Source organism: Phragmites australis, chromosome 1, assembly GCF_958298935.1.
Source record: "Phragmites australis chromosome 1, lpPhrAust1.1, whole genome shotgun sequence".
NCBI lineage: Eukaryota > Viridiplantae > Streptophyta > Magnoliopsida > Poales > Poaceae > Phragmites > Phragmites australis.
In genome coordinates, this window is record NC_084921.1 from 47,926,630 (window position 1) to 47,941,189 (window position 14,560).

Below are 14,560 nucleotides of genomic sequence, written 5' to 3' on the forward strand. Positions count from 1 at the left end.
TGCTACGTCGTATGGTCCGATGCTATGGAAGTGCACACACCGGATAATAAATAGTGCAAAGACGAAGAAGAAGCAGAAGACCCCACCGGATAGTCCGGTGATTGATTTGAACACACCGAAGGCAAGCACCGGAGCATTGTTGAAAAAGAGGAGAATGTAATGACCTCACCGGAAGGTCCGATGCTCTGAAGATCATCTTCAGAGAGGGTTGCATTTGGCTCGGATGGCTGAGGATTACTCACCGGATAATCCGATGATGAATTTATAAGCACTGGAGAAGGCACCTGAGTAATTTGCATAGAGAAGATGTTAGCTCGGATGGCTAAGATATACTCACCGGAATATCCGATGATGATGTTGCAGTATACACCGGAGTGTTCGATGTTCACAGTGGCTTGAGTGAAGTTCTAACGGCTAGTTTGTTAGAGTACATTCACTAGATGATTTGGTGTTAGTACTACTGTTATCATCGGATCATCCATTGTTAACAACTTTTCAGAGCCGTTGGGTTAATGGCTAGTGCGCGGGTTTAAGGCTATAAATACCCCTCCACTCAGTCATTTGATGGTGTGGCGTGCAGTTGGAGTCTAGAGAAGTTCATATACACCCGAGAAGACATTCAAGCTACCAAAGTGCTTAAAGTGATCTTTAAGGTAATTAAGCACAAATTATAGAGTGATTAGTGCTTATAGTCCTAGAGAGTGTATTGCTATGTGATTACTGTCTAGAGAGTGAATCAATGAGTGATCCAAGCTTGTACCTCTTGGTATACCGGCACTTTGAAATCTTGGTGACTCGCCGACAGCTTGAGCCGGAGTTGCTCAAACTTGTTGACCCTCCGACTTGGTGTGGAGCGGTGATGAGAAGTGTGTACGAGGACGCGGAGACCCATGCCTTGGTAGCTCAATCTCTAAAGTGATCACCGCGGCAAGGAACTGAAAGAAAGTCTAGTGGTGAGACCTTGCCTTGCTGACTTGATGGCTCATCCAGTGGAGACCTTATCTTTATGACTTGGTGGCTCAAGAGTCATGACCGGGTGCCGACCAAGTGCATATCTTTTGTGGAGCTCCAATGTAGCATTCATGCCATCGATACCATGAAAAAAATTATTGTGCCGAGTTTGCTCTCTCTACCTTATTTACGTTTCCGTATTTCCTTACTTGCAATTTAATTTCTTAGACAGGTTACAAGCACTTTGATCAGTAGAGTAGACACACTAGATAAAATTAGAGTTTATTTAGATAGAAATTGATATAAGTTTATCTTGTGTTGTTTTTAGAGCCAAAATAGTTCTAAGTGTCCTAATTCATCCCCCTCTTATAACATCATCGATCCATACAAATGGTATTAAAGCTTCGTGCTCTTGATAGGCTTATCATCCTAGAGTTATGACATCCGGAGTTGGAATAGATTCTCATAGTGCTCCACTTTTCGATGACACAAATTTACCTTATTAGAAAATTCTAATATCTTATTATTTGCAAGCTTGAGGGTTAGATGTTTGGAAAGTCACCGAGGAAGGGATGAAATCTCGCATAACCAACAAGGAAAGACAATTAGATGCATTGGTCAAGAGTATCATTTTATCATCTATATGTGTTGATACATTTAATCGTATTTATTCTCTCACCAATGCACATAATATTTGGAATAGTCTCATTGAAATACACGAAGGCACAAAGGATGTGCGCAATGAGAAATATCATGTGCTTGTTACTAAACTTAATGGCATCAAGCAACTACCCCCATGAAAATGCTAATGATATATATTCTCATTTGAATATTATTGTTAGTGAGATCAATGGGTTATGTTTGACGCCAATTAAAGATGATCAAGTGGTGAGAAAAATACTTCAAACTCTTCTTCCAAAATACAAGTTGATCGTCTCCATCATCTACAACAACAATGACATCAAAAAGATGACTCTAATCAAGTGCTCAGCAAAAACATCAAAAAGACCAATGCTAAGATTTATCACCCAATCTTCAGAAAGGATTTGGTCAACAAATTGATCATATCAAGAAGGAGAAGAAAAAGACCAAGAATAAAAGGGAGACAAGGGAAAGAGCCAAATCATTCGCAAGCATGGGAAAATGGGTGAGTGATGATGAAGATTCAAGCTCAAGCGATGAAAGCCTCATTGTTCACTCCTCCAAGAGAAGCTCTTCCTCAATGTCATCATCACACAAGTTGTCTCGCAAGTGACTTATAGACAAAGGTATGGATAGCGATGTAAGCGATGATGAATCCGATGAGGATTCTCCCTACTATGATAAACTTCTTCATTTGATCAATAAGCAACAAAGGGATCTTAAAAAATAATCTAAAGAGCTTAAGAAATTCAATGTACTCAATGATATTTATGCTACATTTGTTTCTAATTATGAACAATTATTGTGCAAATTTAATTTGCTAAACAAGGAGCATAAAGAGCTTAAAACTAAATTTGAGTGCATTGAATCTCAAAATAAGGTTCTTTTGAAGCAATATACCTCTCTTTTTAATTATAATTCTAAGGTAGATGCTTGCACTTTTTGTGATAATTTAATTGTTTTATCTAGCTCATTCATTTGCAATGAGATTTGTGTTGAGAATGTTGTTGTAAAATCATCTAACAACCTCATTGCATAAGAAAATGATGAACCCAAGTAAGAATTGGAGAAACTCAAAAAAGATTTGGTAAGATTAAAGGGTAAAGGATATGTCCAACCTTCTCAAGATAACCTTAATTTCATAGTGAAGAAGCTTATGGAGAGATCCACCGTAACATACTTCAAATGCCATAAAAAGATCACAAAACCTTCCAATACAAACAAGTGAAGGAGACTGAGGAGAAGAAGAAGATGACTGACCTCTCCAACAAGACCTTCAACCTCTACACCAAACCCAACTCGTATTGTTTGAACGAGGTTTTAAACTTACTGCATTTCTTTAACCAACTTTACCATACCGTAGCTGCAGAGAAATCCCCCCTGACCACCATCCAACCTTTTTTTTTTTTGTCTATATAAGCATCTGAACTCCTGAAGTTTGGGCTACATTGCATCAAACATGCCTGCCAATTTCGCCTTGTGTGAGCAAATGATCACAGTGATAATCAACAACGAAGCCAACAAGGCGGCGAAGAAGGAAGAACTGGAGAGAAGGAAGGGGAAGCAGAAGAAGAAAACAGGATGGTTGGCAAGACGAGCAAGAACAAAGGGCATTTGCTTCCTTTCCATCTTCATATGCATCTGTGGGTTTGAAACAAATGGCTGTACTACATACTCCATTACTTACTGCATTAGCTTGGCAATTCAAAGAGTGTATAGAGATATCCTATTTATTCCCCAGCTGTGATACTCCAGTAAGCAGTTCGTGTTCACTCTGTACATGACCCATGTTCCGTATGCTGCTAGCTAGGAACCCGGTTATCTGAACCGAGCTAACATACTTGCACTTCGGGTAAATTACAACTTCCAATATTCTGCAGGGAGCTGAGAAGTAGATATCCTCTTTAAGCGAGATATTGTAATCTGTGATAATTTTGGATTAACATAGTGTCAACTGTGTTATTACATAGTCATGGTAAACCGTTATGTGTACAAAAGGGGATAAATAAAATCTAGAATTCTAAAACATTGTGTGTTTGACAATAAGTCGTGAAACGTTCAAGAAATTCTGTCTATTTAGTAACAACGTGGATGATAGTAGGGTCTCTTGACATCATCATCTAAGACAAGACCTTTTCCAGATTCTCCCCAAATTGAGAGTCTGGTAACCTGTTGCCAATGAGCTCCCGTAGCTCAAACTCGCTAGGAAACCTCTGTTCAGACAATTTTGAGAAAACCTGAAAAGTGGAAAGAAATTTGCTAGCATTAGACTGACAAGTCCAGATGGACCGCACAAGAAAATCAGCTTAAAAAAAAAGGGAAAATTAGGAACACTTGAAACACAGTAAAAAAAAACTCAACCCTAAAGGAGATATCCCGAAGGCTTTGTCAACTATAGGTCGAGAAAAGGCCCCAGTGGCCAGTCACTCAAGGGCATCACTGAAAGCGACTTCACGGCCGATCAGGACCACACTAAAAGTGACACACAGCGAGGGACCTTTTTTTATGAGAACCGGGGTTCAAGCCCCGGTCGGTCGCCTCACAACTAGAGAACCTACTGCCGTGCTATGAGCTTTACTTGAAACACAGTAAGTGAACCTGAGTAAGATTATAGTTCCATTTTAATGGAAGAACTATGAAATGGAACTATGATTGCACATCTTATTTAGCATTAACATGAATGGTCCAGACTGAATGCATAAGAAAATCAGCTTTGGAGCAGAAAAATTGGGAAAACCTATGCTTGCACATCAAGCACAATAAGCATACGTAGTATGTGTCCTGACTAAGGTTGTAGTTCTATTTCAAGGGAAAACTTGTGGTTGTACATCATATCTAAGGAACACACAAATCACTCCATAATTTAGAACACATGATAATCCATAGAATATTATTGACTAGAAAACTCCCCCTACTTGGTTCATTATATTTGCAATACCAAATCTAATCTCATTGTTCGACCTATCAGTACAGTACCACAAAAAATAAAGCACAATTCAGTAGTGAATAAATAAATAAATAATAAAATTCCAATAGACAGATTGTTGGTCTGCCTCCACCAAACAATAAATTCAACCCACAAGCACACAAAAACAAACAAAACAAAATAATTTTTGCTCTCAGAGCTCTTATAGAACAACTTGACTCTTGTTTCAAAGTTTTGCTGCTAACCATTATTGTGCCACAATATAAGGACATTATGTAAAAATGTGGCCAGGCCTCTGCATGTTAAATCAGGGTCCAGCAACGGAGTATAGCTTAACTCAGGTCATGCTTTAAGATCGAGGGCTCCAAAATGTTACTAGCTTCTTTCAAGAGGAAATAAGAGCGACTCATTGAAGCAAAGCATAAAAGTCAGGAAGCTTCAGAGCCCAGCAAATGGTTGGCAAGAAATGATTTCGAGAAAATCTGATCTTATGCAACAAAAGGGAGGTACTACTGAACAGTATTGCAGCAAAAATGGGTGTATTTGTAGGGCACATACCAGTTGCCCATTGCAGTAAACTTCAAAGGCACCAGAACTTTGTAGAAATGACTGAGCAAAATTGCCAAACAGCCAAATCGATGGCATGGTTCCAAATCTATTAGCACGCAGTGAGTAGTACCATAGAGGTGGAACCATTCCAAATCTAGGGAAAATCTGATCGCCAGCCATTAATGTTGCCATGGCTCCAACTTGGAGAAGAGGCACAACTTTGCTGAGTGCATGCTTGGGAAACGGTGGAGGGTAATTTTCCAAGACGACATGAATCCCAGGAAATGAGGTTTCCAGCATCCGCTTCATGGTCATTGCAGTTCCCCTACAGAATTTGACTTGAAATTATCAGTCTAACTTATATGATCAATTCGTAGAAGGGCTAACAAGGCAAGGGCAAGCATATCTAGTAATAAGCTAAAATACAAAGTATGAAAGTTTTTTTTTTTCTTTTTGGAGGGGATAGCATGATGACTATATAATTACATAGCCTTCATGGCAAAAATGATGCTACTATATTCTTGAGGATTTTCATTGAAGCATGTGGATAAGGAGGTTTTGCCCCAACATACATACATACAAATGTTTATGATAACTAAAAGGTTTAATTTAATTTTTAAGGTCAAGAGAAGATACATTCGGCATAGGTATTTTCAATTCTTTATTGGATTTCCTCTTAGCAACTGAAAATACCTATCCCGAATATGAAGATTAGAACGTGTGACACAATTTCCGTTTTCAGCTCTCTTTGATGGCCTCCTTGAGAAATTGTTACATATCCCTTGGGCCCGATGATTGTAGCCCACCCCAAGCTCATTCCTACTACGATAACACATTTTAGATCTGAGCTCATCACATCATTCCGGAAAAAAAAAACAGCTTTTTTATCATACGGTGGGCACTGGTTAATGACTAAATCTCGGATAGGAACTACCGAACTAACCTTGGGGGCCTAATAATAATAAAGCTGAACATTAGTACTGAAAATTTAGATTTTAGTATGGTCAACGGCCATAACCATGCATCTGTACTTCTACGACCTCCGACCAAGTAAATCTACGAAAATCTCTTTGATTCGATTTCCCAATCACTAACTACTACAAAGTACAAGCACTATTGATCCGTCCAACTATCCAAGTCCAAACCAAGTAACCCATTGAACAGAACCCAAGATGTCCATGGAATAACCTGTACGAGCAGGAGGCGCAGAACTTCAACTCGACGGTGGTGCCGGAGCCAGGTCCATCCACCCGCAGCTCCTACGATAGAGAAAGCCGGAACAAAGCACATAATTCGTCTCAGTTTAAATTATATCGGACATCGAATCAGCACCCCAGCGAGGGGAAGGATGGACTAGTAATAACTACCTGTATGGAAGCGTCGGCGGCGGAGGGATTGTCGGGCTGGAAGGCGTCCGGGGCCGGGCGCTGCTGGTGCTCGGGGTTGAGGGCCGGCTGCGGCGCGAAGAGGTTGACGACGTCGGAGCAGAAGAGGAGGATGGGGAGGCCCAGGAGCACGAGCTGGACGCGGTCCATGGCGGCTGCACTGCTCCTCGGGGCAGAGGGGAACTGCTGAAAGAGAAGGGACTCGACTCAGACGACGACCACACAGGAAGCTAGGAATTTTGGCGCGCCGGGCTGGGCTTTGACGGTGCATACGGAGGCCCGGTACGGGAAGGCCATCGATGCTGGCGGTCCACGACCGAAACGTTAGGCCCGACGCGTCTAGCCAGTCTTGGCCCAATGGTTAGATTGGGTCGCGTCGGCCTGGCTGTCTAGCCGGCCCAAAGAGACAAAGGTACTGTTTGGTTGGACAAGTGTTAACGGTAATGCAAACTTAATCAGTAAGCGGTGCAATCGGAAACGGTGTAAGCCATTACAACATTTGTTTGGCTGTGTTATGTGATGGTTTTAGTTTCTCTTACGGTGTTCTGCTGGGAACAAGGTAATGGAATGCAATGAGCTAGTGCTAACACAACAAAAGCATAGGACAAATTTAAGACCAATACCATCCCACATTGAAGGTAGTGTTTGGTCCAATCGTTGCAAACGCAAATGGTAACGGTATTGAAATACCCCGGTAATGTAATGGGAACGAGTAAAACCGAGATATGTTTGGTTCGAGCAGGGTAACGTTATTAGGACTAGTTACTGGTTCAGCAAAGACACGCATACAACATCAATTTTCAAGGGAAACCACACTGCAAAATTGCTCTGAAAACAAATTCCGAAGCAATGATTTTTAATAACACATTCGCCACAACAGTTTGAATTCATCAAATCTGAAGAATTCTCTCTCTAGGCAAATAGATCTTTGAAAAGGAGAGGAAATAAATTCCTATTGCAGGATCATCAGATGCATACGAAATTTTGAACAAAAGGTCAAAAATTGAAACCAGATTCCACACAAAATAGCATATTAGAATGCGTAAGACACTACTTGGCCTTGCTCCATAATCCAACCATAGCAGACCTCTCCCCCTGTCTCAACCCAATGGAATCGAAGAGGTAGAGGAATCAGTCCAACCTACCTTGAGCGCAGCTGGGGAGCGTCTGCTTCTTCAGTTGTCAAACCTTTTCGCCACATTGGTGGTTTGCCAAGGATGCGGTACAAAGATGCAAAAAAATATGTAGTACATGATTAGCAAACCTTCAAAAAATACCAGGTCGGTTCCCTGTTGCAACTCATGCTACCATAGTTCTGAATACTTGCAAAACCCCTCATACACGAAAAGTTTGAATACATTTTCCAACTTTTTTATAAAGCATCACATCACTTTATTTGCGTTCATGTCCAAAATTTCAGCACCATAGTCATAATTAGTACAAGAACATGCCCAACTAGTATGCAAACTTGTAATATTCAGCGGTGGAAACATGCATCAAAAAGGAAATGAACCTAAAAGGAACAATGAAGTTGAGAGCATACAGATAAACATGGTCAAATGGGCCATTTGTGCCAGCCCGGCACGGGTCCAATTCGGCACGTCCCGGCTACGGCACGGTCCATCTACAGTAACGGGCCGTGCCGTGCCGGCCTGCGTGCCTTCCCCTCGGCCCACGGCATGGCCCGTCGGTGATCATGCCGTGTCGGGTCGGTCCGGGCACGATTTCGGCCCGACGGCCCGGTCGGCCCGACAGTCCGGTCGGCCCGACGGGCCGAAATAGATAAAAAAAATTAAAATTAAAAATATATATATATATATAATATATAGAAAATAGATAAAATATGCTCTCAGATTTGTGCAACAATTGGCTCCAAGACTTTAGAAATCTTGCTCCCTAATTATTCTTTAACATTATCATAGATTGGGCTATTAATGAGATCTCAACTAGCTTACAGAACTTGGACACCAAAATAAAATATGTTCTGGACAGTCACTGATCTGAGTTCTCTGACATAATTCACTAGCCAAACAAAACCAATTAAGCCACACAGAAGTATGGGATCAAACAGAAGTATGTCATGGCTAGACTATACAGAATAGAGTTGCCCACTGCATCATCTAATGAACTGACAGATCTACCAGCAAAATTATCAACACATGCGCATCAGCTTGTATTCAACATCCAACCATATATATATATTCACATGTATCCAACTACCTTCCTGTACGGTAATAACCAAATTATGTCCATAAATGTGCATTCTGCAGAAACATCAGATCACTATCCAGATCACAAGTTCGTAGCTATTGTACTCATCTAATAGCCTAATCTCAAACACATATCATCATCACAGAGCATGCTATTTAGGAAAGTGGAGGAAAACTCACAGCAAATTTTGATCGAAATCAATATGAAGGAAGGCTAGGCACGGCTAGGAAACCGCTGATCCAGAAAACCTATCACCCTCCGTCGCCGGCGGTGAGAGAAAATCGGAGATACAAAGCCCTTCATCGTACTGCCACCGCAATACGGGCGAGCCTCGACGCTACAGCTCCGGCCACCAACACTCTCTCTCTCAAATACAGCACCAGAGATATCACCAGAGAACCTCGGGCTCTAGTTCCCGATGCAGATCCAGAGAGAGTTCACAGGGGAAGAGGGAAAGATTTATCAAGCTCGTGCCTTTCCACCCAGAGAGGGAAGGGGAAGATATAACAGCCTTATCTTCGGTGCAGAGGACCGACGCCTTCTCCCCAGCGAGATTCTTGCGGCCACCCAACGAACCTAAGGTCCCCAGCGCTGCTGCAACCAGCCAAGCAACCAGAGAAATCGGCAAATCGTTGCCGCCGCCGCCGCCAGCCCTCTCGCCATCGAGAACACCACAGCCAGGGAAAAGCTCATCCCCTTCCCAACCCTAGACGTCGCATAAAGGCACCCATGGTGGGCCTAGGCTAAAACCCGAACAGAACCCAATTCTGGTAGCCCAAGAGCAGCCCAAGGCAACAAAACATTGAAATTTTTTCAAAAAATACAACATAACCTAGCCCAACCAAACAGGAAGCAACAATATTAGATACCGTCGTGAATCGTTTACAGGAGAAAACAGCCCAACCATATACTACCAAAGATCGGAAACATGTGAAGGTATGAACATGCTTTTCAATTTGTTATATTTCCCCTAAGATTAGGATGGTTGATGCGACGCAGTTGATACGAACAATTTAACAGATAGTGGTTGACTATATCGTTTAGATGCTCTTAGCAACGAGTGAGCAATGAAAACATCTGACTGGGCAGAGCCCTGCACCGATGATTCTACCGACCGCCCACGTGGTGTTCCCGAGCTATTCAATTCGCAGTCCCGGACTCCAAGTCCGCCCACCCTTTGCCGATTTGCCATCACTGTGACGATATAAGGAAGTGGTGGCGTTACAGTGAATTCTTAGCAGCAATCACGTCAAACAGTGACACTATGGCCCAACGCGAGACAAGCGTACGTTCACAACGGGCTGACAGCCTTGCTGTCCCATGGGCCACATGTTCTATAGTTCCACACGGTCGCCTCGCAGTACAGCAACGGCCATTTTCGTACACACGGCTACTGGCTGATAGAGAGCAGCGTTTAGACTGCAGGCGGGCACCGGGCACCAACCCAATCATTCGAGACCGACCGCTCAAATCGCCGTGCCCCCATCCTGTCCTGTGCGCTGCCGAACCCGAACTCAGGGCGTGTGTGTGGTTGGCTCTTGTCGTCCATCTTGACTCGCCGAGAGCTCGACTCGTCTCGCTCGGCGAGGCTGGCTATCCGGTGATTCCTTGCAATAAATTTAGTATTCCAGATACGCGCGGGTTGATCCGTATTTTTTATAAGTACGTATCAATTTGGACTAAAAATATTAAGATTTATTTAGTTTTAAATCTTTTAAGATAATAATCTTACATCATATATATTATCTTATGAATTGAATGAATTTGTTACATAATATCTTTCCTTCTACAAACGCAATCTCGACCCCTTTATATACTACTAGGAGAAAATTACACAAACATCTGAACCATATCAAACCCTACGACAGAGCTAACTATCTCTAGCACATAATAACGTTAGATAGACATGTTTGTCCTGCCTTGCTCTAGTCGTCTTGCGTGTATTGTGCTATCATTGCTCTAGTCGTCTTAAGTGTGTTGTACTATCATTGAACATCGTCACTCTCACCCGTTAGACCTCCCTACGACGTTAAATACTAAGAGACAAGTTACTGTAATTCAACACTGCCAACAACCATACCACACCGAAAATAGATGCATGTGGAAGAAAAGAACACTCAAGTATGCAACATGTACCTGCTCTGCGACCAACGATGGCTGGTCACAGGACCTCGTTGCACAACCAGGGACTGGTCACATAAACTTCGCCTTAGTCACGCGGTATGGGTATGATCTTAACAATACCTGCTGTCCACTAACACTTCGTGACGCGAGACAGACTATATAAGACACTTCTTACCTGTTACACTAACTTGCCAGCGTCGAAACATAGTTTCAGCTCATCTAGGCTAGCAAAATAAATCTTAGAAAGAGCAGGTACCGAAATAACGATAAGACAACCAAACATCAGATTTCAGATAAGGCAAGGATTGAGCAGATATCCAAGCGCCGGCAATTGAACGACATCGACTGTCTCCACGGGCGAAGAACTGCCTGTGTTGCATTGCATGACGCGCTCCGCCGGGCAGGAACAGTGCTGCGTTTTATGAATCACGCACATGGCCGGCTCGCTCCGGTGGATGACAGAAACAGAACGATGGATTTGGTACGCCTCCTTCAGTCCTTCGTACCATTTCCTCGATGGGTTGCAATGGCAGCAGCTGCATGAACCTTATACTTGTCCTGACATGTCCAAATGGCACGTCAGATGATACGAATCCACAGGTACAAACCTCCTGCCACGTTTCTTCGAAGAGCCGTGTATGGGCAGGGACAATGATTAGGAGGGGATGCCTTGGTAGAGAAGGCCGAAGGGAAGTAGAGTGGGAGAACAGTGCTGCATGAATGATGGCATCCAACGAAAAAGGGGCACAAAAGTGGAGCCCCATCCAGCGGCAGCAGCAGCTAGCCTGCCGCTTTTAAGCAAAGGCTGGTACAGACCAGATAGACTTTCCTCTCGCCGAGATCCGGTTTCCAATTTTCCATAGCGAGCTAGGAGTGGTTGGCAAGTTTTTGGCTCTCACCTGCTGGGAACGGATCACCTCCTTCCCTGGTCCTGCCTGTGCACACAGCAGCGGCAGCGGCAGCGCTCGAGATGCGAGTCATGTGACTGCCGCTGCTGAGACTGAGCTCCTTGAGCTGTGTTATTCTCCAGTACCCAGACGGCCAGAACAGCAGCCGTGACATACGCGCATAATCTATCTCCAGCTGCTGCTGATACTGCTTTTGAATTTACCCGGGAGCGACGGTGATGTTTCGCCGCTGCTTTTGAGGATTTCCCCTGTGCCGCGGGCAAGATATGGCCACACAGTTTCTTCGTGTACTTCCTTTACTGGGAAGTTTCATGCGTCGTGTTTCATGGATGATATCGAGGTCAAGTGTGACTTCTATCGAGCAGTCGTTGTCGCCCCTTGGCGTCGGGAGCATGGCATAATTGAGGAGCCTGCATTGTCTCTGGAGTACATGACATGGGAAGAGAGAAGGTGTTCACATGCACCGTCTCTTCACAGTTGAAAACAGCCGCAAACAAGATCTGTTTGGTTTGCGCCGTTGGGTGGTCAAATCAAATTTTAGTCATGCTTAAAAAAATTATCTGCCACTAGGTTAAAGGCTAATTTTTGTCCATCTCAGAAAAATTTAAGATGTCCATAACTACTCTTTCAAAAATCACATGCATTTTTTGGCGGACAATTCGCTCGCCGGAGCTGCCTGGGGAGCCAAGCTCCACCCCCTGTGTGTGGCACAAGAGCATCAGGTAAGTCAGGTGAATTTTTTTAATGTTTAGTAATCAATCTTTAAACGATAATATCTTCTAAACCGTTAGTGTGAATTATAATTCGTTTACACCACCATAATCCTTGTAATTGAACGAACAAATCAAGACCTATTTAACCATATTTCGATGCTAACATTTTTTATTTATATGTGGGGTTCACCCTCATACATATGACCAAATATTGTAGGGTTACAATCCAAACATCATTTTCTTAGCCAAATTTTGGTTTGGCACCCTATTTTGGCTATGCCCTGGTTTTGACAAACCAAAATTTTGACAAACCAAACAGCCCCAAGCTTATTGAAATTTGGCGCAAGGCCGTATAATTTAGCGAGAAAAGAAGCTTCTAATGGTCGTTGGAAAAGGCCCATGAATTTGTGAGATTTCCGCGTTTCAACAAATGCTTTTGAAATTATCGCATGGCTAGCTAGCGTAAAACAAATTTCTTATCCACAGCTTGGGTCAAGCTGTAGAAAAGATTAAGTGAAAAAAAAAAGATTGCAAGTCACACACGACATTTTGTTCACGAATTAGGTATCTTTTTTTGGTAGTTAGGTGCCGCGAAAACATGATTTTTGGCAATACCTGACAAGGATGGTGGCATGAGTGAAAATTCTCTCCAGCTTGCACTTAAATAGGACCATTTGAAGTACATTGATTTTAAAGACATCGCCGGCATACATCAATCGAATATCTAAGCAAGCATTGGTACATTATGGATTTTAATTATGCAAGGATATACAGGTAGGACAACACTTAGGAGATTTTTATGAATAATACCAAATTTACTATAAATTTGATTACTCCAATACTAAATGAAGGAATTATTATTATTATTAATCAAATAATTCCTCTTGCCGAAAAATAATTACTTGAGGGAGCAACAAAATCTTTTCTCCTAGCTGCCGAGTATAAATGCAAATATAAAAAAAATGCAGGTTTCGAAAAAATCATGTGCATGTCTTTTGTCGTTCTTGTTCAAATTTCTTGTCCCCACCCTACATCACACAATTTGTGGCCACTCTATGTTCTGCCCACGACCCTACCACCATGACTGTGGTTCCTCATGGTATTCCATTGCCTCCAATGCATCTGGAGGTAGGTCTTCGAGATCATATACAAAGAGGTGCATTGACATGTTACTGTTTGTTCTTTTGTTAGGCTACATAGTTGGCCCGGTTAGAAAGTTTAATAACTAATAAGTTTAAGGTTGCCAGTCACATAAAAACTGATTATTGGCACTAGAAAATTGGCCCACTGCCATCAAAGTTTGAACAGGCTTACAATTCATAAATTTAAATTTCAAACCTCTAAACTCAAAATCCAAACATTAAACTAAAAAATGTTGGACATTCGTTTGAAATTGACTCTTTAAGGTACAATAATCACAAATGCTAGGACTGCTCACTAACAACAACGGTGACAAGAGGTACCAGTGCTTTAGAGCTGAGGTTTAAGAGATGGTGTAAATAAGAGGAGTTGATTGAACAAGGGTTTGATAGGCTGAGTCCATTTCAACAACTTATGTGATTAGCACTACATATTATATCGCTCGATAGACGAACTTTATATAGTCTTACTGGCACAATAGCTATAATGAGCTCTCGATTCTTCCCGAGAAGAGGAGAAAATATTTGAACTTATGATTTGGAATAGAAGAAAGACAGGGAAGAACTCAAGTGGTACACATGGTAGACAGACAATTTTTATCGACTATTTTGGATACAGTTATTAGTTAGAATCATCTTTTTAGGATTACTAACATTAAAAACACATTAGGAATGATAAAGTTTCTGCCTAAGAAAAAGGAATGATAAAGATTCCACAACACGGCACGGTGCAGTACAACAAGTGCAAACAAACCCTAATTAGCAGCAGACACATGCATTCTTTTGAGTAATTAAATTTAAAGCGGTTTAATTTTATTTTAGACGCCATTTTCCTCTTTTGTATCGCCACGCCGTCCGAGCCCCGGAGCGCAGTTAAACAAACTCCCCACCACCACGGCACCCACCCACTCTGACCTGTCATCGGCTCGCTTATCGCAAAACCCCAAACCGCACCCAGAAAACCATCCGGAACCGCAGGGACCCACCTGCCAGTGACCCTTCACGCACACGC

The 14,560-nt window shown here is 42.4% G+C and overlaps 1 protein-coding gene across 1 annotated transcript; it reads right to left on the reverse strand.

Moving 5' to 3' along the window:
• Nucleotides 1–3,507: 3,507 nt before the first annotated feature.
• Nucleotides 3,508–6,679, reverse strand: LOC133923822 (selT-like protein). Its single transcript, XM_062369095.1, has 4 exons — nucleotides 6,436–6,679; nucleotides 6,257–6,327; nucleotides 5,078–5,393; nucleotides 3,508–3,830 (listed from the first exon to the last, which is right to left on the reverse strand). The coding sequence occupies exons 1-4, from the start codon at nucleotides 6,601–6,603 to the stop codon at nucleotides 3,714–3,716; spliced, it is 672 nt and encodes a 223-aa protein (XP_062225079.1). The 5' UTR covers nucleotides 6,604–6,679; the 3' UTR covers nucleotides 3,508–3,713.
• Between the last annotated feature and the right edge of the window lie 7,881 nt (nucleotides 6,680–14,560).

Excerpts from the sequence above, each read along its gene's own strand:
- LOC133923822 (XM_062369095.1), bottom strand. The coding sequence starts at position 6,603 with ATGGACCGCGTCCAGCTCGTGCTCCTGGGCCTCCCCATCCTCCTCTTC. Across the intron at positions 5,394-6,256 it reads TGCGCCTCCTGCTCGTACAG|GGGAACTGCAATGACCATGA; the intron begins GTTATTCCATGG and ends CAAATTCTGTAG. Across the intron at positions 3,831-5,077 it reads TTTACTGCAATGGGCAACTG|GTTTTCTCAAAATTGTCTGA; the intron begins GTATGTGCCCTA and ends TCCACTTTTCAG.